At 42.7% G+C, this 25,162-nt stretch overlaps 1 protein-coding gene across 2 annotated transcripts; it reads left to right on the plus strand.

Moving 5' to 3' along the window:
- The first annotated feature begins 893 nt into the window (after window positions 1–893).
- On the plus strand, window positions 894–19,440 carry LOC126992596 (uncharacterized). Of its 2 annotated transcripts, XM_050851412.1 has the most exons (5): window positions 894–1,046; window positions 1,560–1,759; window positions 6,305–6,413; window positions 11,872–12,000; window positions 19,305–19,440. In XM_050851412.1, the coding sequence occupies exons 2-5, from the start codon at window positions 1,747–1,749 to the stop codon at window positions 19,354–19,356; spliced, it is 303 nt and encodes a 100-aa protein (XP_050707369.1). In that variant the 5' UTR covers window positions 894–1,046; window positions 1,560–1,746; the 3' UTR covers window positions 19,357–19,440. The 2 variants fall into 2 exon arrangements, 1 of the variants encoding a protein (XP_050707369.1); XR_007746660.1 differs by lacking the exons at window positions 11,872–12,000; window positions 19,305–19,440 and adding an exon at window positions 12,816–12,865 and having other exon boundaries at window positions 6,256–6,413.
- The last annotated feature ends 5,722 nt before the right edge of the window (window positions 19,441–25,162 follow it).

Raw genomic sequence — 25,162 nt, forward strand, 5'->3', positions numbered from 1 at the left:
GAAGCATGTATGAATTTTCTGAGGCAAGACCTATAGTAACTGTTTGGGGTTTTGTTAGGTTAGGTTAGGTTAGCTTCTCAATATTCTGATGTAATAAATATTCTAGGCGAGTACAGGCTGATTCAGTGTTTTAAAGAGACAGCCAGCACCTCACAACAGTCATCTGAGGCAGTGCACTTGAAAAGATTGGCATTTCCTTCTTTTTATTTATTTTTTCTTTGGTCGAGATGGAAGTCATGGCCACCCAGTTTAAGAATCATTATGTAAGACACTGTATTTCTGTGCCTCAGTCTGTGTTGAGTTCCCTGACCCTTGTTGCTGTTTGCCCAGTGCTTGCCACAGGAGGGAAAGGGAGCAGAGCCTATTGTGGGGAGTAGAAAGACTGGTTTTGTGGAATTTGTGTGTAGATGTAGTGGCTGGGTGTGTGTCTTACTTGTCTCCTTCACCTGCATACCTCCTCCTCTCTCAACTCTTGCTCAGTCCTATGCTATCCAGATCCCTAATGCAAGAGTCAACCAGCATCTTCATTCTTTCATCCCTTTCGCTGGTAAACTCTGGAACAGCCTCCCTTCGTCTGTATTTCCACTCCTGCTCATCCCTATACTGTCCAAACCCTTTATGCAAGAGTTAACCAGCAACTTCATTCTTTCATCCCTTCCGCTGGTAAACTCTTTCCTTCCTTCCTCTTGTTCTTTTTCTTTCTTTCTCTTTTCTCCCTTCCTTTCCCTGCCTTCTGTTCCTTCTATCTCTCTGTCTATCTTGCCCTTGAACTCCCTCCTTTGCCCCCAATAAACAGTAAAAAAAATAAAAAATAAAAAATAAAAAAAATTGTGGAGGCAATGGCAGCGTCTTCAACATTAGCACGTCCCTTCCTTACTTACCCCCAGGGAGCCACCATCAAGCAGGACGACCACTCCGGAGCCATCATCGTCACCCGCATCATGCATGGCTGACTGCTCCGGCCTCATCCATGCTGCCGACGAGGTGCAGGGGTCAACACCTTCAATGTGGAGGGCAAGACACCGGCGGATGTCCACAAGATGCTGGTGAGGGAGGGAGGGAGAGGGAAGGGAAGGGAAGGGAAAGGAAGGATGAAGAGAGAGAGAGAGAGAGAGAGAGAGAGAGAGAGAGAGAGAGAGAGAGACCTATATGTGCCTGTGGGCTGTGGTAGTGACTGTGAGAGAGAGAGAGAGAGAGAGAGAGAGAGAGAGAGAGAGAGAGAGAGAGAGAGAGAGAGAGAGAGAGAGAGAGAGAGAGAGAGAGAGAGAGAGAGAGAGAGAGAGAGAGAGAGAGGATATATATATATATATATATATATATATATATATATATATATATATATATATATATATATATATATATATATATATATATATATATATATATATATATATATATATATATATATATATATAACTGTTGGTCAAATTTTATTCTCTCTTTTGCCTTGCTTTTCCTGTATACTTGCTCTGGATGAAATAAAGCTATCATTACAATTATTAATATCATTATTTATTTTTCCGAGCCCACAAGTAACCAGCCCACCTCCTGCCTTCCAGGTGCAGGCGGAGGGCACCATGACCTTCAGGCTGCTCCCGGCCAGCAGCTCGGTGCACCTCAGGGAGAGCAAGGTGAGGGTGCACGCCTACTTCCACTATGACCCCAAGGAGGACAACAAGCACATTCCCTGCAAGGAAGCCGGGCTGCCCTTCAACAAGCTGGACATCCTGCACATTGTGACCCAGGATGACCCCTACTGGTAAGCCCTGGTGACCTCATAATGAAGCTTTGTGGCTCTCAGGTGATCCAGTGTCCCGCTTGGCCTGCCCCACTCATGGGGAGCTATGCGGCTCAGGCCAACTGAGTGCTGGTGTGTGACATTGCCCCTGCAGCACCCTGCTAGACCAGAGGACTTGACCGCTGCAGTGGTGCATTCCGTCCACTGGTGAGTCACACAGCTCCCCGTGGGTGTGGGGGTGAAACACACTGACACTGGATCAGCTGGGCGCACCAAACACAGCGTTCCACACAGCAGCCCCATCACAGTGTTCCCTCAGCAGCTCTTATAGGCGACCCTTTACTGAAAACAACAATCACAGTCAAAGGAAACATTTGCAGATGGTGCTGCAAAGGTGTCACTGGCCACTCACATAACTACATCGTCTGCCTTATGTACAAACATTGCCCCCCGTCTGCACAGCGTCAGGCCAGCCCGAGGCAGGGCTGCTGCAGCTCCAGAGGGGGCTGCCGTGTGTCTCGCTGGGTGTGGTGGTGGGGGTGGCAGTGGTCACGGTGGCAGAGGTCTGGGCTTTCAGTGAGCAAACACACTCCCAACATCTGTATTCAATAGAGAGCACACACAGTCAGAGCTTTTTCGTTGCTTTCCTTATTGGTGGTTATGTTCATCTATAAATGTAGGTTGGGTTGTTTAAAGCACATGAGACAGAGCACAAAAAGGCATTTTCCAATGAGTTCCTGTCTGTTTTTATTTTTTATTCAAAATTTTCACCCAAACTTTGGTCCAACCATTTCAAATAGTCTGTTTGGACGGCGGATTTCTTGGGTCCTTTCCTCCCCTCTGCTCTGCCGCTCACTCAGGCCCGTCCATAAGGGGGGGCACGGGGTGGCACTGCCCCCCCTACCAGATTCGCTGCCCCCCCAACTACCAAGTTTCCTGCTCCTCCCCTCCTACTCCCCACCCCAACTATCAGGTTCTCAGTTAATATCGAGGAGATCTGGGAATGTCTCTACGAGGCAGTATGTGAAGAATCATTTTCAACACTCTCACGTGTACTAGTACCATACAGGCGATCTATGACCCATAAAAGAAAAAGCAACCTTGTATTGTTGTCATTTCTCTCTGACTACACTCAAAAAATTAATATGGATGAATTTCTCCATAAATTTGCTGCAAGAAGCAGGAAGATTCAGTTGTATTAAGAGCATCAGCAGACAGCAGATATGAAATTTATTTCAAATGTATGACATGCTACTTTGCATGATGTGTTTATTGGGGCTTGGAGTTGATAAGGAAAAGGTTGGGCTATTTCTTATCTGGATACTTTGCATGATGTGTTTATTGGGGCTTGGAGTTGATGAGGAAAAGGTTGGGCTATTTCTTATCTGGATACTACTTTGCATGATGTGTATATTGGGGCTTGGAGTTGATGAGGAAAAGGTTGGGCTATTTCTTATCTGGATACTACTTTGCATGATCTGTATATTGGGGCTTGGAGTTGATGAGGAAAAGGTTGGGCTATTTCTTATCTGGATACTACTTTGCATGATGTGTTTATTGGGGCTTGGAGTTGATGAGGAAAAGGTTGGGCTATTTCTTTCTGGATACTACTTTGCATGATGTGTTTATTGGGGCTTGGAGTTGATGAGGAAAAGGTTGGGCTATTTCTTATCTGGATACTACTTTGCATGATGTGTATATTGGGGCTTTCAATGTTCTTGAGTTTGCTTTGTTTTCCATGATTTACACTTGCTTTAAATGTGTTGCTATGAAGAAAACATGTCTATATTTCTCATATTGGTACTTAATGATGTGCATATTGGCTACTGGGGTGTTGGGTTTTAAAAGTACATACCTATTTCTGATCAGTTTATTCTGTATGATGTGTATATTGAGGCTTTGAATATTCTTATGTGTTCTTTCATGGGTGGCCTTTCATGACTAGAGTTACTTTAAACTTGTTGTTATGAGAAAGCATGTCTATTTCTGATCTGGATGTTATGCAGTGTGTGTCTATTTGGGGCTTTCATTGTTCTTGGGTGTGCTTTATCTTCCATGATTTACACTTGCCTTCAATGCCTTGTTGTTATGAGAAATGCATGCCTATTTATCTTCTGCATATTTTGATTGATGTGTATTTTGATCAGTGGCTTAACTTGGTTATGAAATATAAAAGTCTTCCTGGTTTGGATACTGTGCATTATGTGTACTTTGAATAATGTGAATATTGATTGGGATTTTAGTTGGTTATGAGAAATAAATGCCATTTTTTTATTTGGTTACTGTGCATGATGTGTATTGGGGTTTTCAGTGTTCCTGGCTGTGCTTTACCTTCCTTGATTTGCAATTGCTTTATATGTCTTGCTATGAGGAAGACATGCCTGTTTCTCGTCTGAGTAATTTGATGCGTATATTGGTATGTAGTCCTTAGAAACAATGCAGTCCTCGTCCTCATAAATAACGCATTTAAATTTGCTTAGTTTCAATGTCCTACTTGTGAAACATGATAAGGAAATAATATCTATTAAATTTGATTTGGTGTTTGCTATTACATTCCTTATTAAGTTCTCAATTATTACTGGGTTATTATGTGTGTGTGTGTGTGTGTGTGTGTGTGTGTGTGTGTGTGTATATATATATATATATATATATATATATATATATATATATATATATATATATATATATATATATATATATATATATATATATATATATATATATATATATATATATATATATATATATATATATATATATATATATATATATATATATATATATATATATATATATATATATATTAAAATCAGGTAAAATCTGTAAATCTGAGGTAATTTTCCTCATCATTTAAGAGAGAGAGAGAGAGAGAGAGAGAGAGAGAGAGAGAGAGAGAGAGAGAGAGAGAGAGAGAGAGAGAGAGAGAGAGAGAGAGAGAGAGAGAGAGAGAGAGAGAGAGAGAGAGAGAGAGAGAGAGAGAGAGAGAGAACTGTTTTTATTATATCCCAACTTTAGCCATGACAACTATGGACCCATGTATCGATATAGGTGGGACTAACTCTTTGCTCTATGCTACTGACAGCCTTCTCATGATCTGCCCCCCTTGATATTTCAATTGCCCCCCTATGGTTAGACTTCTGGGGACGGGCCTGCGCTCACTCCCAACACCTGTTTTTCCCTCTCATGTGTTAGCTACAGGTAACATAGGAGAGGAAAAAACAGGTGTTGGGGCTGTGTGGCAGAGCAGAGGGGAGGAGAGGACCCAGGAATCTACCGCCCAAACGGACCATTTGAAATGGTTGGACATTTTTCAGCCTCTTAACATCACTAGAGCCAGGGCCCCACTGTAGACCCTGAGTCCCCTCCACGGAGTATGAACACTAGGAGACAGTAAAGTAAGGGGAGGGCAGGGACAGAACAATGCCTGATGAGCTAACAAGAGGTGTGTGTTGCTTCTTGCCTTCAACTCACCAATATCAGCAGGAGAAACAGTCTACACTACAAGTACCCTCAGCCCCTGCCATCACGGCTGACATGCCCAATAAGCCCCACAGCCTCCCTCACCCTCCAGGCCAACATCAGCATCAGCTCCAGTTTCTAACACTTGCTGTAGTATTGATGCACTGGGTCACCTTCATCAACACAACATAAATAACCTGAGGCAGGGATCAGTCACACCAGGAAGGGGGGGTGGCTGAGGGAATAAAGTCCCTATTTTTAAACATATCAGTGACTCAGTTTCCATTTGAAAAGCCTCATGTAGCAGTTGCTGAAATTTTCATGGAGTGTTCTGTGATCCTGGAGACAGTGTTACACAACTTCTGCACCTTGGACGGGAAAAACAGCCACATGAACACCCGGTTAATCTCCTCTGTGGCCTTGGTTAACAGTCATAATGGGAGGCCGAGACGTTAAAAATAAGGACCTAAGTATCATGGCAGGGACCTCAGTGTGTTGGTGGCCATGTCTGGCTCATAGTGGTACCAGTGCAAAACGCCTTGTAAGGGTGCGTCCACACGGTCGAACAATGTCCGTCGGACAAACGCTGCTACCAGTTAACAATGGAAAGCGGAAAGGCTCGCTGATGACGTCAGAAGCGAGCACCAAGAGGTGTACCAGACACTGCCCATTTTCGTAGTATCGGACACTGCCTGGTGGGACAGAGGCTTGGAAGTACACGATACTGCCAGGCACAGGATGAACAAAGTTACTTGTTAACCAGATGAACTGAGGCTGTCAGTTGATTAGATCTCACCTGCCCTGTCAACATGGCTGGCCGTACGTCTGTCACCTGTCTTGAGCCCATACTAACACTGACTTAGATACCCGTGGGTTGCCAGCGAACATCAACTTTGAACATTGTCTGCCGATCTTTGCCTGGTGAACGGAGTAGAAACTATGGTACACAACTTCATCTGGTACCACTGTTTGTTGCCATATCAACTTCCTTCATTTCAACGCCTATGACGTCATCCTGGTTCGCCTTATGATATGGTAACACAGTGTCTGTCCGACAGACAGTGTTTGACCGTGTGGACGGACCCTGACGGTTGCTGTGATGTGCAGGTGACGGCTTGGTGACGCAGGGCATGGAGGACACAGCGCTGCAGTGGCTCAGCGAACGCCTCGGCCACCCAGACAACTTCACTTCTGTGATATTCCTGCCCAGACCAAGGTATCAGCTGTTACACATTAAGGGATGTTGTTTATATGGGGGTGTGCTTTTTGTTGTGTGTTAAGATGGGAGGAGGAGGTATGCAAAGGTCATGCAGGGGAGGGAGCAAATGGAGACTTTTGCTGGGTTTCATTTTCCTTACCTAGTTTTTTCCTGTTAGTATTGCATATTAGTTGGAATGATGTGGACAAACTAGCTAAAACGCTCTCTTCGTAATGGCAGACCTTGCATTAGTATAACCAGTGGCCCAGCAAGTGAAGGCAAGTGAAGAGCTACTTGGGGTGTGGTGAGGCTGTTAGGTGAGGCTGATGGCGGCAGTGCTTCATCTGTGCTCTCAGTAGAATGGCGACCCAGCAAGTGTAGGAATTGAATGGTCAGGCCACACAAAAATTGGCTGGAGAGGTGAAATAGAATCTTGCCTGGAGTGAGGTGAGCTACACTGATGGACAGACAGAGGTGGGAAACCATGTGCTGAAGTAGAACCCTGAGTGATATATAATGAGATGGACGTGAAATTATTACCTTAGCCAGGGCAGGATGGATCACACAAGACCAGACGGAGGGAGATATGGAGAACTAGGAGTCATAGAAGCCAGGGCAGACAGCAGCCAAGGTGGAGGGATGAAATAAGAACCTTAGCCAGGGCAGGATGGATCACACAAGACCAGACGGAGGGAGATATGGAGAACTAGGAGTCATAGAAGCCAGGACAGACAGGGAACTAAGTGTAGCGATGACATTAGAACCGTCAGCAGAGCAGGATGGAAAACACTAGCATCAGGGAGAGAGAACTGAAGCTTGGTCGAAAGGCTTTTTGTGCAGTGGACTAGTACTGGCTGATAATAATAATAATAATAATAATAATAATAATAATAATAATAATAATAATAATAATAATAATAATAACAATAGCTGATAATGATATTAGATAACAGTAATGACTGGGGGATTGTTCTCCAGAGCATCCCAGTTTTCCTTCCTGTGTTTTCAAGCCTTTGTACAAACTTGCTATGGCAGACTAGAAAGTTTTTTGAGTATTCATTATCATCATCATCATCATCGTTGTTGTAAGTCATTAGTAATCCTGTGCAGGAAAAGTGTTTCCCTGAAGCTTTCCCCCCCTGTGTCTGGTGCTGAGGTGCCCCATCCCAGCCACTCACTTCATGTTTGCCTGGTTCTCTGCCCGTGTCTGGTGCTGAGGTGCCCCATCCCAGCCACTCACTTCATGTGTGGCTGGTTCTCTGCCCCTGTGTCTGGTGTTGAGGTGCACCCTCCCAGCCACTCACTTCATGTGTGCCTGGTTCTCTGCCCCTGTGTCTGGTGCTGAGGTGCCCCATCCCAGCCACTCACTTCATCTCTTCCTGGTTCATGGTTTGCTGTGGCTCATGTGGTTCCTGGCTTGACACACTGTTACTTTGGTTGTCTCTTTGTTATCATTTATTTGCATGTTGATGTGACCTTCCCAAGTCTATTTATTATCTTTATTTGTTACTAGAATATTCTGAACCTTTGTTCCCTAATCTATGACGCTATCTTCCTTGTAAATCTTTCTCTCTTTCTCATTTCCTCCAGGCAGTGGTGGGCACGGTTCCACTAACTGCTAATTACCAAAGCTAACTTTTTTGTTACTTTTTTGCTAGCTGATTAGCATTTTCACTAACTTTGGAAGCAGCTAGTGGACCAATTAGCTTCTGCTACATGTAGTTCCTCGTCCGCTAACTTAAAGTCCACTAAAAAGTTCATACAGGTTTGCTTTTATCCGTTGTGGGCAGACACAGCACCAGTTGAGCCACGTAGCGCAACAATGCCAGTGCTTCCAGTTTTTGGTAAATTATGCCTTAAAGTTGGGTAACTGGACAATTATTAGGGAAACTTTTGGGTATTTTAGGGTAATGCATCTTCCATTTCCAACTCATTGAACTTGGGGTTTAATACCAAGAATTTAATATTTTCCACCTGACAAGAAATAAACTTAAAATAATATAAATAAAAGTGCCAGTTATGGAAAAAAGTAAAATGTGCGTAAATTTGCTGGAATTTTTGGGTAAAATATACGGATTTAGGAAAAACTGGAGGCTTCTTTCTCTTCTCTTTTTGTTGTTGCTCTTTGGGCTCCTTGTTCAGTTCAGCTGCAACGTTGTCACTGCAGTTGTGTTCATTATTGTCGCCTTGTTTATCGTTTGATATCAAAGTCATGGAAGGTGACCGGAGTGAGGACGTTTTTGTTCCGCCTGAGGATGCTGGCCCTGTTAGGGGGCCGTCAGCAGCTGTGGGTGAGGCGGAGGACACTCAAGCTGACGGCCAGGAGTCCCAGAAGATCTGGAACCCGTGGCCCCACCTGGAGAAGTACTTTGTCCTTAAATCAAGAGATATGGCGAACCCCAATGTCTTGCACTTCTGGTGCGTCATGTGCCACCCCAAGAGGACCATGCATGCTATACCTTTCTAGAAAGCTCTATGTCTAAGCTACAACATTTTGAAGTTTCAGGTCACTAGGTTTGTTTATAAGGGTTTTAGAGCCAAAATACTAAACCGGAGCTAAATCCATATAAAAAAGTTAGCGGTTAGAGGTTAGCGTTAGCTTCCACTAATTTCTTTATCAGTTTAGCAATTTAGTGTAAGCGAAGCTAACTTTTAGTTAGTGCATTACCAGTCAGTGAATCTAACTTTCCGGTTAGCGGTGCCCACCACTGCCTCCAGGCAGCTAGACACAAGGGAAGTTTGTTGGCCTGATTCTGTCCTAAACAGTGATCATGTCATCATGAGCCAGGCCACAAGTCCCCACCAGTAGCCAGCTGCCTTGGACTCTGAAGAGTCAACTTTCCCCGGATGAAGGTGGTTGCCAGGTGGCTGCAGTGCAGGCCACAGAGAAATTATGTGAAGCCGTACATACAGCTCTGTACCTATAATAGGGCAAAGGGCAGACTGAACACCTGACAGTTTATTTGTACAGTAATTCCTCACTAAAGTGGACTAATGGAAGGGCAAGGAGTGTAGATTGATGCTAAAAGTCTGTTGAATTGAATGTATGATTGGTGCCAGCACCATTTTGTTTGTAAAGAGTGGGGCAGCAACCTCTGGGCCTCGCCACTCTCTGTGTTGTTATGATTGTGCTGAGACAAAAATAATGCTCCATTAATTGAGGATTTACTCACAGGGCAAAAACTCATTTTAATTCACATGTAATCAATCAGCAAGGGCATTCATTTATAAGTCATCATCATCATCATTTTGTTTAACGTCCGTTTTCACTTCCTGATCGGCTGGACACTTTATGACTCCTCCATTCCACTCTGTTTTCTGCCCTATGCTCATCCAATCCCATCAATGCCAAGTCTTCCTGTATACACTTCTCCACGTTTTCCTAGGTCTACCAACTGGTCTCCTTCCTTCTACCTCCAATCTCTCCAAAATGCCCAGCACTGTATCCTCCCCTGCTCTCTTCACATGTCCAAACCATCGGAGTCTTTCCCTTCTGAGCACTGTTTCCAGGTCCTGTACTCCACATCTGTTAGCTACCTCTGCACTGGACACCCTGTCTTGCCACCTGATGCCCGCCACATACCTCAGCCTTCTGCGATCATTTGCTCTCAATACCTCTATCAAGTTTCTAGTTAGAGCCCATGTTTCTGCTCCATACAACATCACTGATCTAATACACCCCCCTTTCCCAACTCTGGGGTCGCTAAGCGATTTTCTTGGGGTTGCCAAAACCTCAAAATATCAAACATGGTGTTATTCCATTATAGTAACACATATACAACTAAACTAGTGGGGTCGCAGTCATGTCTAGAGGTGCATGATTGGGGTCGCCTGAAAAGAAGGTTGGGAACCACTGTAATACACGCTTGGTACACCCCTGCTCTGCTCTTTAGAGGTATGCTACGATTCACAAGTAGACTAGTCACCTCCCTCCACTTTAACCACGCTGCCGCCACGCTCGCTCTCACTGTCCTCTCCACTCCTGCCTCACAGTCCAGAACATCTCCCAGATAACAAGAAATGTTCTACCTCATCCAGCTTTCCTCCATTCACCTCTAGTTCATCCCTCTCAGTTTCTTGTCCTTGCTGTCTCCTTACACAAGCTGGGCATGTAAAATTCTGCACTCCTCTTACACTTCTGAGGCCTGAGCATCTAAGGTGGCACCACTGCCTGCAACATAAGACTAAATTTATCCCTACTCCCTTCCCACAGCATCCACCTGAGTGTTTTCCTGATTTAATCTTCTCTCTTGCTTCTTTTCCAGTCACCATATACTTTGTTTTTTCCATATTAATATTCAAACCTCTCTCCTCCATTCCTTCCTTCCATTTATTAAACTTTTCTTTCACTTCTTCTGCTGTCTCTGCATTTCCTACCAAGTCATCTGCATACAGCAGCTCCCATGGTGCCTCTCCTCCTGCTTCCTTTGTTGCCTCCTCCATTACTGTTATAAACAGGAGCGGGCTAAGGGCAGAGCCCTGCTGAACCCACACTCCAATTTCGAACTCATTTGATGTTCTCGCCACTGTTTTCATTCTTCATTTTGTACCTTCATGTAGTGCCACCACCGATTCAACCAATCCTTGTGGTACTCTTTGTCTTCTCAATGCCCATCTTATAATTCCCCATGGTACTCTGTCAAATGCCTTCTCTAGATCTACAAAAACATGATACAGTCTCCTCCTCTTCTCCATGAACCTTTCCTGAAGCTCTCGCATAGTATATATTGCTTCAGTTGTTGACCTCCCAGGACAAAAGCCAAACTGACATTTATCAGTTCTTATCATCCTTCTCAGCCTCTTCTCCAGGACTTTTTCATACACCTTCCTGCCATGCTCCAGTAACCTTAGCCCCCTAGAGTTACCACATTTCAAAGCATCTCCTGTCCCTTTAAAAATGGGTATAGTGTAGCTTCCTTTCCAGTCTTCTGGTATTTTTCCCTTTTTTAATCCATGGTTTAACACTCCTGTCAATTCCACCACTCCTTCCTTTCCTGCTGCTTTTATTAAATCTACTGTTAGCCCTGAGGGTCCTGCTGCTCTATACTATTATCATTTCCTTAAGTGCTTCTTTTACTTCCTCTTCCATAATATTTTCTTGTGGGCCTTCTACTTTTTCAGTTTCATTTATCGTATATTCATTTTCCTCATTTAACAGTTCACTGAAATATTTACTCCATCTTTCCAATATCTTCTTTTTCCACCATGATGTTCCCTCCTTCATCTTTTACAAACTTTGCCCCAACTACTCTCGCTCTCTCTCTCTCTCTCTCTTATATATTCATAGCTGTCAGGTGCTCCTTGCCGCTTACTCAATAATTCTGGGAACGTCTGAACACACAGGAGGGCATTTTTATGTACGAGTATGTGTATGGGAGGGGAGGACCTAAGATGGGCATTAAAGTTAAAAATAGAAACAGCTTGCTAATTTTCTTTATGGGTTCAACTAACACTTTCGAATCGGTGCTCGACCCAGGCCTGGAGCACCGCTTCACGAGGAAGTAAATCTTCATTACCGACGAGACGAGCGGCGAGGCGGCACCGCGGCTCCAGGCGGGGCGGCGGCTCCTCCGACACCCGCGTCATGCCCTTCAGCTTCCAGCAGGTGAGTCCCGAGCAGGTTTTTTCATTATGAAGCATCCTGTGCAGTCACCGTGACAGTCACGCAGCACTTGATCTTTGTTGATAGAATATTCAATGCTAATCGAGTTCAGGTGGACGCTAATATGTTTGAATAATTATATTTGTATTTAGATGTTTTTGATAAGATTTGACAATGTTAGCACAGATTGAAAAAGAACGCATGACTAAGATTCAAGTGTCCGAATTTTTAAGCTTTTCTACACGTGTCATTCTCAATCAGGCTTGTTTGGCGTGCGTGGCACACACACACACACACACACACACACACACACACACACACACAGTCTATATATGACGTTATGTTGTCATGGCAACTGTTCCAACCAAATACGTAACAAGCCAACAGTAATGAGTGTTGACTATTCAATCAGTAAATCAGCGGCACGAGGCACGCCGGATGGTGTTATTAACCGTTAAATAATATGAATGAATCCAGTAGTTTACTTAATAGGTAGTCTATATGTTAATAAGAAAACATCACGCTTCACGCTGACAAGCCTTATTCTCGAAAATATCTTATCCGTTCACTGTAGCTCGACTTTAATATTTGAACTTTGTATATTAGGAAATTTGTCAATCTCTTTCTTGGCACAATGTTAATAGATTAACATTCTACTCAATAATTCTGGGAACGTCTGAACACACAGGAGGGCATTTTATGTACGAGTATGTGTATGGGAGGGAGGACCTAAGATGGGCATTAAAGTTAAAAATAGAAACAGCTGGCTAATTTTCTTTATGGGTTCAACTAACACTTTCGAATCGGTGTCGACCCAGGCCTGGAGCACCGCTTCACGAGGAAGTAAATCTTCATTACTGACGAGACGAGCGGCGAGGCGGCACTGCGGCTCCAGGCGGGGCGTGTGTGTCTGACACCCGCGTCATGCCCTTCAGCTTCCAGCAGGTGAGTCCTGAGCAGGTTTTTATCATTATGAAGCATCCTGTGCAGTCACCGTGACAGTCACGCAGCACTGATCTTTGTTGATAGAATATTCAATGCTAATCGAGTTCAGGTGGACGCCAAACCTTTGAATAATTATATTTGTATTTAGATGTTTTTGATAAGATTTGACAATGTTAGCACAGATTGAAAAGACGCATGACTAAGATTCAAGTGTCCGAATTTTAAGCTTTTCTACACGTGTCATTCTCAATCAGGTGCTTGTTTATGGTGCTGCACACACACACACACACACACACACACACACACACACACACACACACACACACACAACGTCTATATATGACGTTATGTTGTCATGGCAACTGTTCCATAAATACGTAACAAGCCAACAGTAATGAATGTTGACTATCTAATCAGTAAATCAGCGGAACGAGGCACGCCGGATGGTGTTATTAACTGTTAAATAATATGAATGAATCCAGTAGTTTACTTAATAGGTAGTCTATATGTTAATAAGAAAACATCACGCTTCACGCTGACAAGCCTTATTCTCGAAAATATCTTATCCGTTCACTGTAGCTCGACTTAATATTTGAACTTTGTATATTAGGAAATTTGTCAATCTCTCTCTCTCTCTTGGCACAATGTTAATAGATTAACATTCTAATGATCGTCAGATTAACATCCTCCATTCAGTCCTTACTTTACACACACACACATCTGGTACAAGGGCGATAAGGAAGGAATCACTGATTGATGGTAGAACGATTGCTCGCTTGTATTTGTTCAAGCAGCCGTTTGTTGTTTTCCTTTTGCTACCTTTCCAGTACGTCATTTGCTGTGTTGTGCGGCACCAGTCGTCCAGGCGACTGAGAGAAGATAACAACACCCAGGCAAGTCACTACGCGAGAAATGCCTTTGCGGCGAACGGGAAAACTGAACCGGTGGTTGAAGCTTCGGTTGTGGGTAGTTGCTAGATGTCTGGTAATCAAGAATTTAGAAGGCTCTACATCCAAGCATCTATGTAGTATCCTTAGTTAACAGACCAAGAGTGTCTTGCAGATGCACTCGAGTAATGTCCTGGCTTTGCGTTAAACTGTGTCCTCCTCCTCCATCATAATTTAGTACTACTCATGGGTGAGTAATCTTCCATCATTTTGCTGCCGATATGTGCTCAAAAATTAATAGCACCACTATAATTTAAGGATAAGAGCACCATTACTTTTATCAGTAGGTACATGCTATACAATAGCCCTACGAAAACGTACACCATAAACCACCAAACCACTACGCTACCAATAGTTACGGAGGTAATTAGGCTATGTAAGTAACACGTTACCCTACTCTCAACTTTATTTAAAGGATGCCTATCAGTATTAGAAAGAGTATATAACGCCACTACAATTAATGCATGCCTTTCATTCATTATAGTTACGAAGCTACATGAGAGAGAGAGAGAGAGAGAGAGAGAGAGAGAGAGAGAGAGAGAGAGAGAGAGAGATATTGAGGGAGAAGGGAGGAGGCGGGAGATGGAGGGAAGAGGAACAAGGTGGGCGGAGCCTCTGGTAGTTGTGTTCGTATCTTTGCCTGACACTGATGACTTTACCCTCTTGGTATAGGGACAAGTGCCTTTATTCTCTACTTGTGGCGGTTGGCGATACCCTTCAAAATTAAGGCAGTGTGTGAAATACACTGTCGCAAAATCTCGTACCGATACGATTGTTCGTTACGATATTATTCCCAAAAAACGAGGCCGCACAGCCTCTGAAATCCTTAGTAGTATATATTTTGCTTATTGTTCATTATCTTCATTTGCATGAAATGCTGAGCAGCCATTATGAAGGTGTATCGAGGGAGGTAGTTAACTAGTCATTGCCCTGGGTTATCAGTGATCCTGATCATGGGCTGCATTTCGTTCGTATGAATAGGCCAGCTGGGTTGTGTGTCTAGGCAGGGACATTTTGGAACAGTGGAATCTTTACTGCGACACGGACCAAAGTTAGCATCGTGATTGCTGTTTACCTGTTTGGGTCTTGGCATATGACACATAGACATGCACTGCTGGCCTTCTATCCCGTACATTGCATGTTTATTCCCAGAGGATAGTAACGAGATGGTTAATTACTTGTTGCCAGGGACCGACACTTGAGTGGCAATCCGGGGGTCAGGACTCAGGAGTGGGCTGGACAGGTCAAATTTGGCACAGTTGCCTCCGTAAGTTAATTGGCTCGAATTTTGAACACGACAATGTTATCAAATTTATTAGTGTGGTGACGCAACCTTAATAATTGTTCACAACACCACAGATGTGCCTAGCCTGGGCCATCCCGTCTGATCATCTATAATTATATGGGCCATTAAGTATTAGACGGACCAGTCAGAGGGCAATAACTAATAATATTTGACTCCTTAACCTTTGCAAATGGTAACTTAAAAACAATAAGTTGCAGTTTGTCATAGTTCCCAAACAAGGGCTTTTTGAGTGTATTTTTGTTAGTGAGACTATTAGAAATACAAGTATTACTGCATGTCACTCCTGGTGACTGTATTCCTAGTAATACTGACGGCATACAGGCTTTGAAGGAGGGTCATTAGTTTTCTTCATATTTGTCTTCAGACCTGAATACTTTCAAACTGTGTAATCTCCTTGATATTTTTTTTCAAAATAATTCAGTAAGACTATAGCAACAGTAGTTGTGGAGGAACAACACAGAACCTGATGATTGGTTAGAGAATGAATATGATGAAAACCAGAGTTTACCTTCCCCAGGTTTCCATTTATCAAGCATCCTGAAAGGGAGGATGAACAGCTAGGTGGGCTGAGTTTTTAACACAGGCACACCCATTCAGGAGACCGTGGGAAGTAGACTTTGGGTAACCCGCACGGTACACAGCCTTTATGTGAATGTGTTCCTGCCCACCAACATTTATTCAGGCTTTGGGAATTCTGATTCTGAAAGCATTTTGTATATACTTGAGCTACTTTATTAAACTCAAGTATAGGAATTTCTGAACTAATTATAAGGTCTTTTCAAAGGCTTCTCATCATGATTTACTCCTACACATTTCGTTTTCTTTATTTACTTATCTACAGTTACACTGGGACTTTCCAAATACAGCAAAACATACTCGCCACCTTCCTCTTGGCCACCCTGACTGTTGTACAATTCCATGTAGGTAAATTCTTTAAGTACGTAACTACCTCTTCCATATTATTTGTGACATTCACAAGAGCAAACAACTGGTATCTGCCAATGCCCAGTCTACTGGTTGTGTTCATGTTTCTGCTGTTCTTCCAGCTTGTCCATGTTAAATTTAGATTAGATATCAAACAATTTTAAGCTCAGTTATCCCAGCTCTGTCATCTACGTAGTTTTCTTCCTAATCTTTGTACTCCATCAGGTTTTCTGTTTCATTTGTTTACTGCCACTGATCATGGGTACTTTTCCAGGAACATTAGTCAGTTTGCCATTTGCTTTTCTTATATTTCCTCCAGTCACATTAATTAGAAAGTCTGATTATACAAATTGATTTAATAAGCCATTTCCCTGAGCATAGGGATAGTGGAGTGTTGCTACTTATGTGACAAAAATTGGTAAGGAATATATGAGTAGGTCTAAGATTAACAAAAAAAAAAGGTCAGTGGCTCTGGAGAACTGGAACAATTATAAAATAAAACAAGATTAATTATCCCATCAGTATATTAATGAATAACAAATGCATTAGTAAAACCTTTGTAACAATTAAATTAAAGCAGGGGTCGGCAGCCTTTTGAACATAGAGTGCAAAGTCTAATTAATGCCTTTTCTTTTACTACCTTGCGTGCCAGGTGTTATTTTTTCCCACATTATAAAGCGTATATCCTATGGAAATTGAGATCATAATCATAGACATAGACTCATAGAGTATGTATGACCATTATAACTAAAGTAAAGTGTATTTTCCTGCACATGTATAACATAAATGTTACCTTTTTGTACCAATTAGCATTCCTTGTAACTAAAAATATATTATTTTTTTATTTTAAATTTATACTCACAATATTAATGCGATCCTTGCCCTTGCTTCCCTTTGGCCAAAGTTGAAATTTCAGGTGAGTATCTGGACACCTTGAGCTTCACACAACCGTCAGAATGATCCGTTGTAAGCTTGCTGCGATGGGGGTTGAGGATGTGCCTCATGTGTGAAAATATCTGCTCACATTGATATGTAGATCCAAATGCTGATAGCAATGCAAAAGCTACCTTCTTCATGCAATTTAATTTATCAGGCAGTGAGGTCCAGGAACTTAATATGGAGGCTGCATGATCATTCGTACTAGTTTCCAATATTTCTCGAAGATCTTTAAATTTAGCTGACCACAATGATGAGGCCTGAAGGTCAATCAACTGCATTTCCAACTCCTCAGTTTCCATCCACTCAAAGAGAGACTCGTCCAACTCACTGTCTTTAAAGGTGTCTGGTCTGATTAAAAACGAAAACACTGGGCCAGTGTGTTGGAAATCTTGAAATCTGATTGAGGACTCAGACTTTAATTCTTGCATGTACACCTGAAGATCAGTAGTGTTGACAGGATGAATTGCAGACAAGTTCTTCAAGTTTTTGAAGTAACGGAAAGAACCAGTTTTGATATCTGATGATTAAACTGCAAGCTTTGCAACAAATGCCTTCCAAATATCATACAAATCCATCACTGTTTTTCCACCACCTTGCAAGATTGAGGTCGTTTAGACGTTTGGTGATGTCTGAGAGAAACATAAGTTTCACAGTCCAGTCTCTGTCCTCCAGCTCAGGATAGTCTTGGCCTTTTTCTGATAAAAAAAAAAAATCTTCATTTCATCAAAGCATTCCACAAACCTCTCCAATACCTTCCCACTGTGCAAGGGTATATCTTTGTAAGCACTGTCCGCCTCTTCAAGGAAAGCTTGAAACTGCCTGTGCGTAAGAGAAGAGTGTGCAACAAGAAAATTCACTACTTTGGTAACAGTAGCATCACTTTGTTGAGATCCGAGCTCCAGATCTTGGCACATAAATTTTCTTGATGAATTATGCAGTGCAATTTCAGAATGGAGTGTCCAATTTTATCCTCATCCATCTTAGTAAAACCCTTGTTTTTTCCTACCATGGCAGGGGCACCATCCGTTGTAACTGCAAAAATCTTTCTTATGTCAACCCCTCTGTCCTCAAAATGATCAGTGAATGTCTTGAGTATGTCCTCTCCCTTGGTAGGGCCACACATAGGTTTAAGAATGCACAGCTCCTCGTGTATCTCTGTGTCACTATACCTGGCAAAAACAGCCAAGCGGGGAATGTCATTTATATCCACGCTTTCATCCAGGGCCACACTGAACACAGGTGTAGTTGTTAAAGCAACAGTTTGTTGCTCACTTACATTAGCAGCCATTTCAGAAATACGTCTCTCCACGGTCCTAGCTGAGACAGTCATGTCTTTTATCCTTGAGATGATCATGTGTTTGTTTGATATGCCATCAAATAACACCTCAGAGCACTCTAGGAAAGCTGCTTTTATAAAATCTCCATCAGTAAAAGGCTTTCCATGCTTGGAAATACACAGAGCTTGTTTGTAACTGGCCTCAGTTGCATTGTTTTTGTTAGCACTTAAACACATTACTTTGTTTCTCACAGCGCGATACTGCTTTCTTAATCGCTGCAGCCTTGTCTGTACTGTCCTTGAAAGTCTTCTCGTGTCTTGTTTCAAAGTGTCTTTTAACACTCGATGTGCGGCACACGACATTCTCGCAGCAGAGCACACACAGCACGATCATTCTGCTGAATAAATCCAAAGTCATTTGTCCATGATGACTGAAATGATCGGACATCAAGCTTGACTTTTTCGCAGTAGCCATGGCGACAGTAACTAGAAAGAGTGTCACCACGGCGGCTAAATAGTTACTGAAGCAGAATAGCAACGCTGCCGCTGCGTGACTGATGCGTCAGCAGCGGCAACGTGTCTCATACTCGTTTACATCTCGTTGTACTCACGTATTCCTCATCGCGGGTACGAAACATTGTCGTTTTAATTCAATGTATCATAGGAAAGAATGATTTAAAATCGTTCGAAAACTTAAACTGTGATAAAAGTAAGGATGTACTATCTCTCTCTCTCTCTCTCTCTCTCTCTCTCTCTCTCTCTCTCTCTCTCTCTCTCACTCTCTCTCATTATTCTGTTTTTAGCTTTTTCTTTGCTTCTTCGAATCACGTGGCGTGCCATAGGCAAGCACTCTGCGTGCCGAGTCTGGCACGCGTGCCAGCGGTTGCCGACCCCTGAAGTAATGTTTTTAATGACATTGCAGCATGTTGAGGGTGGAGGCTATTCTAATATTGGTGTTACTTTCTTTCAGGTGTGGCCAGGTGTTGCAACCCTCCAATAAGCACCTGTACCAATCTGGATAGAGATGTGTAGTTCACAGTGTAAGGACAATCCAGTTGTCAGTCGAACATCTGGCACTGTTGCCCAAAAGAGCTGACAAACACCGAGCCAAGTTTTTTTTTTCTTTACACTGGCCTATAGCGTTGGAAGGTTTTCGTCAGGGGACAGGTGGTCGACCCAAGCCCGTCATGGCGCAGGCAAATGTTTATAGCAGCACCATTTCTTCTTGGCTCATGCTGCCCGCCGGAGCTCATTCTTGATTCACTTGGACAGTTCCTCTAGAGTTGGGGTTGATAGGTGATCTTCAGGACAGCACGTGGGTAGCCTTATGCCACTTGGCAATGACTGAAAAATCCCAGGTGGTAGCAGAAGATTTGAACCCGCATTGTCCAGAACATGGTGAACGCAGGACCTGCACACTAACCATTCAGCCACTGCCTCTCTGTTCCAACATGAGTAAAAAATGAGAGGCCAGAAGAGAGTGGTTGATTTCAAATGGAGAAGTGTCTCGATAGGCTGGAGGAAATAGATGAAGGAAGGCTGCTCTGGAGTTAACCTGCATAAGGAATTAGGATAGTATAGAGACGAGTAGAACGTTATGTGAAGAGGGACCACAGCAGAGGTGGAGGCATGCAGTTAGCAAGCTTAGAAGGGCAATCATCATGAAAATGTCTGTAGAAGACAGAGGGGCAACATTGCAGCAGAGTTTGGTATAGAAGAAGAGAGTTTAAGTTTGACTCCATCGAGTCCAAAACAGCTATGTGAATGAAGCCCCTCCTATATGAAATGCGCTCTCTATACGAGGACAGACAAGGCCCCTGGATATCATTTGTGAGGGGTAAAAAACTGAAAGACTAATACAGAACACACAACTTCAAAGAAGTTGATTTAGGAAGAGGTGAGATGAAATTATGAGTTGAGGATAGACCAAATATGTTTATTGTTTAAGTGGACAGCCGAGTGTTGTCATAGAATAGGGAACAGATGTTCGGAATTCTATCCCTCTGTTTTTATCTCGTGTTTCCTTTCAAGCTGATCTATCTATGCTGTGGTAATCCTGCCACTGTCTTCTCCTAAACCTCTCAGCACTTGTATTCTGTACGACTATTTTATCTCCCTCTCTAAGGAAAAAGTCAATTTCTCCGCCTATCAACTCAACAAATTCCATCGTCTATTCCCTAGTCTTCGACCACACTCAGCGGTCCCCTTCCTCTACACTAAATATTCTGTCTATCCTTAACTCAAAACATTAACTGAAAACTTATTTCCTCTTTTGCTAAATCAGTGTCTTCGAGGTTATGCATTTGTATCGTTTTCACCAGCTCTATTCCCCCTCACACATGCTGTCCACATACAAGGGTCTTTTCTGTCCTCATATGGAGTATGACAGAAGTCTTAGACAAATGGTGGAAAATTCTGTAGGATCAAGGTCATGGGCACGAGAGGAAGTGACATCTTGGCATACATAGATGCAGCATCCAGCTTGGATTGAAAGCTGGGATGAAGATAGCAAGAGACATACATCACGGCAGCCACTAATACATAGGAATACATAGGAGGAACAGACACCAGAAGACCTATCGGTCTATGGCGAGGGTGTCTGTTTACTACCGCTACTACTAGTAATCTACGTGTGGTAGGACAGGACAGAAAAGATGAAGGGTCCTCCCCACCCACCTCTCCCTCCGGCAACGTGCCGGCAGGAAATAGTTAGAAGAGAACACCATGTACCTTTAAGGAGGAATGGGACATGGAAATTTTACAGTAAAGAGAGAAATAAGAGGAAATTACTACCCTTAACTTACACTACTGGTAACCTAAGCTGTGGGGGAAAATGACCTCATTTCATAAGAACATAAGAACACAGAAACACAAGGAGAATGGAAGAGGACGAGTGGCCTGCACAGGGCAGCCTCAGGATCCCCCCTAATACTCACGATGGGTGAGGTGTAGTTTCAGGGGCACAGGTGGAGGCTTGATCCTCGTTTTACCGGCGGTACTAGGCACGGCACCAGTAACCTGTCACCTTACTGCATCCACACCTCACTCCACCTGTCATGCGGACATTAACTGTTGCTTTACTCTATTGTTAACTTACGCTACTTGCAATCTAGGTTGTGGGGGAGAATAATATGAATTTAGGTTGACGTCTTGCTGCAATCTGTCTGAAAACATGCGAAGAAGGGTCAGTACAATCTTATATCTTTGAAGTACTTATCCAATGAAGACTTGAAGCTATTGATACTCTGTGCGCTAACTACTGATGGTGGGAGTCTATTCCAGTGATCGACGGCTCTATTATTGAAAAAACTTTTGCGCACCAATGTGTTACATCGATTTCCCTTTAACTTCATACCGTTGCTGCGTGTTATTGTGTTGGTGTCTCTCTGAAATAGACTATCTGGTTTAATGTTGTCGAATCCATTAAGGATTTTGAACACTTCAATTAAGTCCCCTCTTATCCTTCGCTTTTTTAGGGAAAACATATCTAAACGCTTTAAACGCTCGTCATATGGCAAGTTTCGGAGCGCTGGAATTTGTTTGGTTGCTCGTCGCTGTATCTTTTCTAGCAAAACTTGATCTTTGATATAGTTCGGTGACCAGAACTGAACGGTGTATTCTAGGTGTGGTTTTACAAATGCTAAATATAATCTCTTCATAAGTTCGGGTGATTTATAATCAAAGTTTCTTGATATTAATCCTAACATCATATTGGCTTTTTTACTCGCTGCAGAACATTGATCACTCATTTTAAGAGTGTTACTGATAATGATACCAAGATCTTTTCCTTGTTTTACCTCGCTGAGCTCATGTCCTTGAATCTGATATTTAAAGTTAGGATTTTTTTCACCTATGTGCATTACGTTACATTTATCTACGTTAAAACTCATTTGCCATTTTTCGCTCCAGTCGGCAAGTCTTATTAAGTCTGATTGAATCTTTTCGCAACTTTCATTGTTCATTACCGTACCTCCTAATTTGGTGTCGTCGGCGAATTTGGCTACTTTTGATAGAGTATCAGTTTCTAAGTCGTTCACGTAGATTATGAATAGTGTTGGCCCCAGGACCGAACCTTGGGGCACGCCACTGGTGACGGGTTGCCAATCCGATGCTTCACCATTAAGAACTACACGCTGTTCTCTGTCGGTGAGCCAGTCATGAATCCACGCACATAGTTGGTCGTTAATACCGTGGGAACGCAGTTTAGAAATAAGTCTAACGTGAGGAACTTTATCAAACGCTTTCTGAAAATCTAGGTAAATTACGTCATATGGGCTTCGGGCGTCCCAACATGTATAAACATCGTTGAAAAAAGTTAATAGATTGGTAAGGCAAGACCGATTACTACGAAATCCGTGCTGACTATCAGTTATCAAATCATTTGAATCAAGGAAAGTGATCATTTTATCCCTGATCATTTTTTCGAAGAGTTTAATTAGGACAGACGTAAGGCTGATCGGACGATAATTACTGGCTTGTTTTTTTTATCTCCTTTTTTAAAGATTGGGGTAATATTGGCTTTTTTCAACTCGAGAGGCACACTGGCCTGTGCTAATGACTTGTTGAATATTAATGTTATGGGTAATTCTAGCTGTTGACTACATTCTCTCAACACGCGAGGATATAAATTGTTGGGGCCCGGAGATTTATTTGGATCTATTTTCTGCAGGTACGCACGCACTTCGCTGATATCAATTTCGGTCAATGCAAGTAATTCAGGGCCTTGAAAATTTTCTTCGGGGCTGGAATCGATGTCATGTTCTCTTTTGTAAATACGCTACTAAAGGTTGAATTTAGGACCGACGCCATGCCTTTATCATCACTAATCGTATTGCCATTTAAAAGTAGTGGGCCGATATTATTTTTAAGTTTTTTTGTTTCTCATGTAACTGAAAAATAACCTTGGATTTTTCTTGGGATCAAGTGATATTTTCATCTCATTTTCGCGTTTTTGTTTTCTGATTTTCCTTTCGCACTCTCTCTTGACATTGATGTAATTAGTATGATCCTGTGAATTATGTGACAACTTATATTTCTTATACAGTTTTCTTTTTTCGACGATGATTTTTTGTAGGTAATTATTCATCCACAACGGTTTTTGATTATCAGTCCTTCGTGGCTTGAGTGGAATGAATTTATTTACACTCGCAGTGATTTGTGCAGTAAAACGATTATACATTTCTTGAACGCTGACGTTGTTGAGCAAATGAATCCAATTTACTGAAGCCAATTCTCTTTTTAGGTCCATAAAATTTGCTTTACTATAATTAGGTATTAAGAGTGAGTTTGCTCGTGCTTTTGTTTCAATATTTAAAACGCATCTGATTATGTTACGGTCACTGGTTGCAAATGGCTCGCCTACCTCACACGCGGTTATGAGGTGGCTGTCGGTCGTGAAGACTAAATCCAGAATGTTATTTCCTCGCGTCGGCGCGGTAACTGTTTGATAAAGAAATGTATCTTGCGCAAAATTTAATAATCTAGTTCCTTCCCTGTCGGCAGATAGTGCAGACCAGTTAACAGAGAGGTTATTGAAGTTGACCAGACTCTCTCACACTTCCTCGCTTCACACCATCACCACAATTACACTTTTCAACCACCATCACTTGACTCTCCTGGCCTCTTTTTTTTTTTTTTTTCGGGGCAGCATATAGAGGCCTTTTTATTTATATATTGTTTGTACTTAGCCCTTCAGCTGCCTCCCTTGCTGTAAACAAACAACAACAAAAACAACATTATTCACAACAGCCGCCATCCCCATCACCATAACAATCAAAACAACCACCATTATCCAGGCCTACCACCACCACCACCACCATAGCCACCACCACCACCACCATAGCCACCACCACTACTAGCAACACCAACACCACCGTCCTTGTGCCTCCTAAGACGAATTCATGTTACGTATCGTGTCTACATTAAGAAGAAGGGAATGCTATCTCGACCTTGTGTGATTAACGGCGGCTCGTGTTCCTGTCAGAGTTTTGTTTTTATAGAGATGTTGCGATTTGCAAAGCTAATGGTTGTCTTGACGCTTAGTCAAGAAAAAAATCCCTTCTCGCTTCTCCTGCTGTATCCTAACCTTCGCTCAGCGGGGGGATGGGTCTGTACAATTCCCTTCTGATTATATAAGATGTGTCGGCGTCCTTCGTTCCGTGGTGTAGTGTGGTTAACCAGCATACGTTTCTGTCTCTCTCCAATATCCAATCGTCCACCGCGCGGTTTTTAGGTGGGTCAAAACAGCTTCCATCCTGATTAGCACGTTCATAAATCAGCCTCCTCCCTGCCCATGTTTCGTAGCGTTAAAGAGAAGGGCGATGAGTAAGATGACTTCCACGAGATGATACACACGGAATTTATCATGTGTCTGTGTTAATTACCAGGATGCGTCGTAGCCTCTTTCGACACTCATTGGAATGTGGAAGAGGCGAATAAAAAAGAGAAGAAAAAATTATCAGCGTGCCATAGCGAAATAGCAGCAATGTGTTAGGCCACGCACTCCTCGGAGGAATGGCGCACAGTTAACCCCGCTGACCAAACACTTCCAGGACAATAAAGATGTCCAAGTCCACTCTTAGCCTCATTATTATTATAGGAGGCGAAGCAGGTAGAGAGGGAGGAGTGAGGACGCTATAAGATACCTGTTCATCAGCCCCCAGACACCTGAAACGCCGGGAGAGTGATAATGAAGATGAAAGTGATGAAAGAGGAGAAGAAGGACCAGAGAATATGAACAAGAGAAATTTAGGGCCAGAGTGGTAGGGCAATAAACATCTTAAAATACAACAAGCACACAAAGGAAAAATGAGTGTGATTAGTTTTCTT

The sequence above is a fragment of the Eriocheir sinensis genome, unplaced genomic scaffold (assembly GCF_024679095.1).
Source record: "Eriocheir sinensis breed Jianghai 21 unplaced genomic scaffold, ASM2467909v1 Scaffold494, whole genome shotgun sequence".
NCBI classification, from domain to species: Eukaryota; Metazoa; Arthropoda; class Malacostraca; order Decapoda; family Varunidae; genus Eriocheir; species Eriocheir sinensis.

Excerpts from the sequence above, each read along its gene's own strand:
- LOC126992596 (XM_050851412.1), top strand. Across the intron at positions 6,414-11,871 it reads ATATTCCTGCCCAGACCAAG|GCCTGGAGCACCGCTTCACG; the intron begins GTATCAGCTGTT and ends TGCTCGACCCAG. Across the intron at positions 12,001-19,304 it reads TGCCCTTCAGCTTCCAGCAG|GTGTGGCCAGGTGTTGCAAC; the intron begins GTGAGTCCCGAG and ends ACTTTCTTTCAG.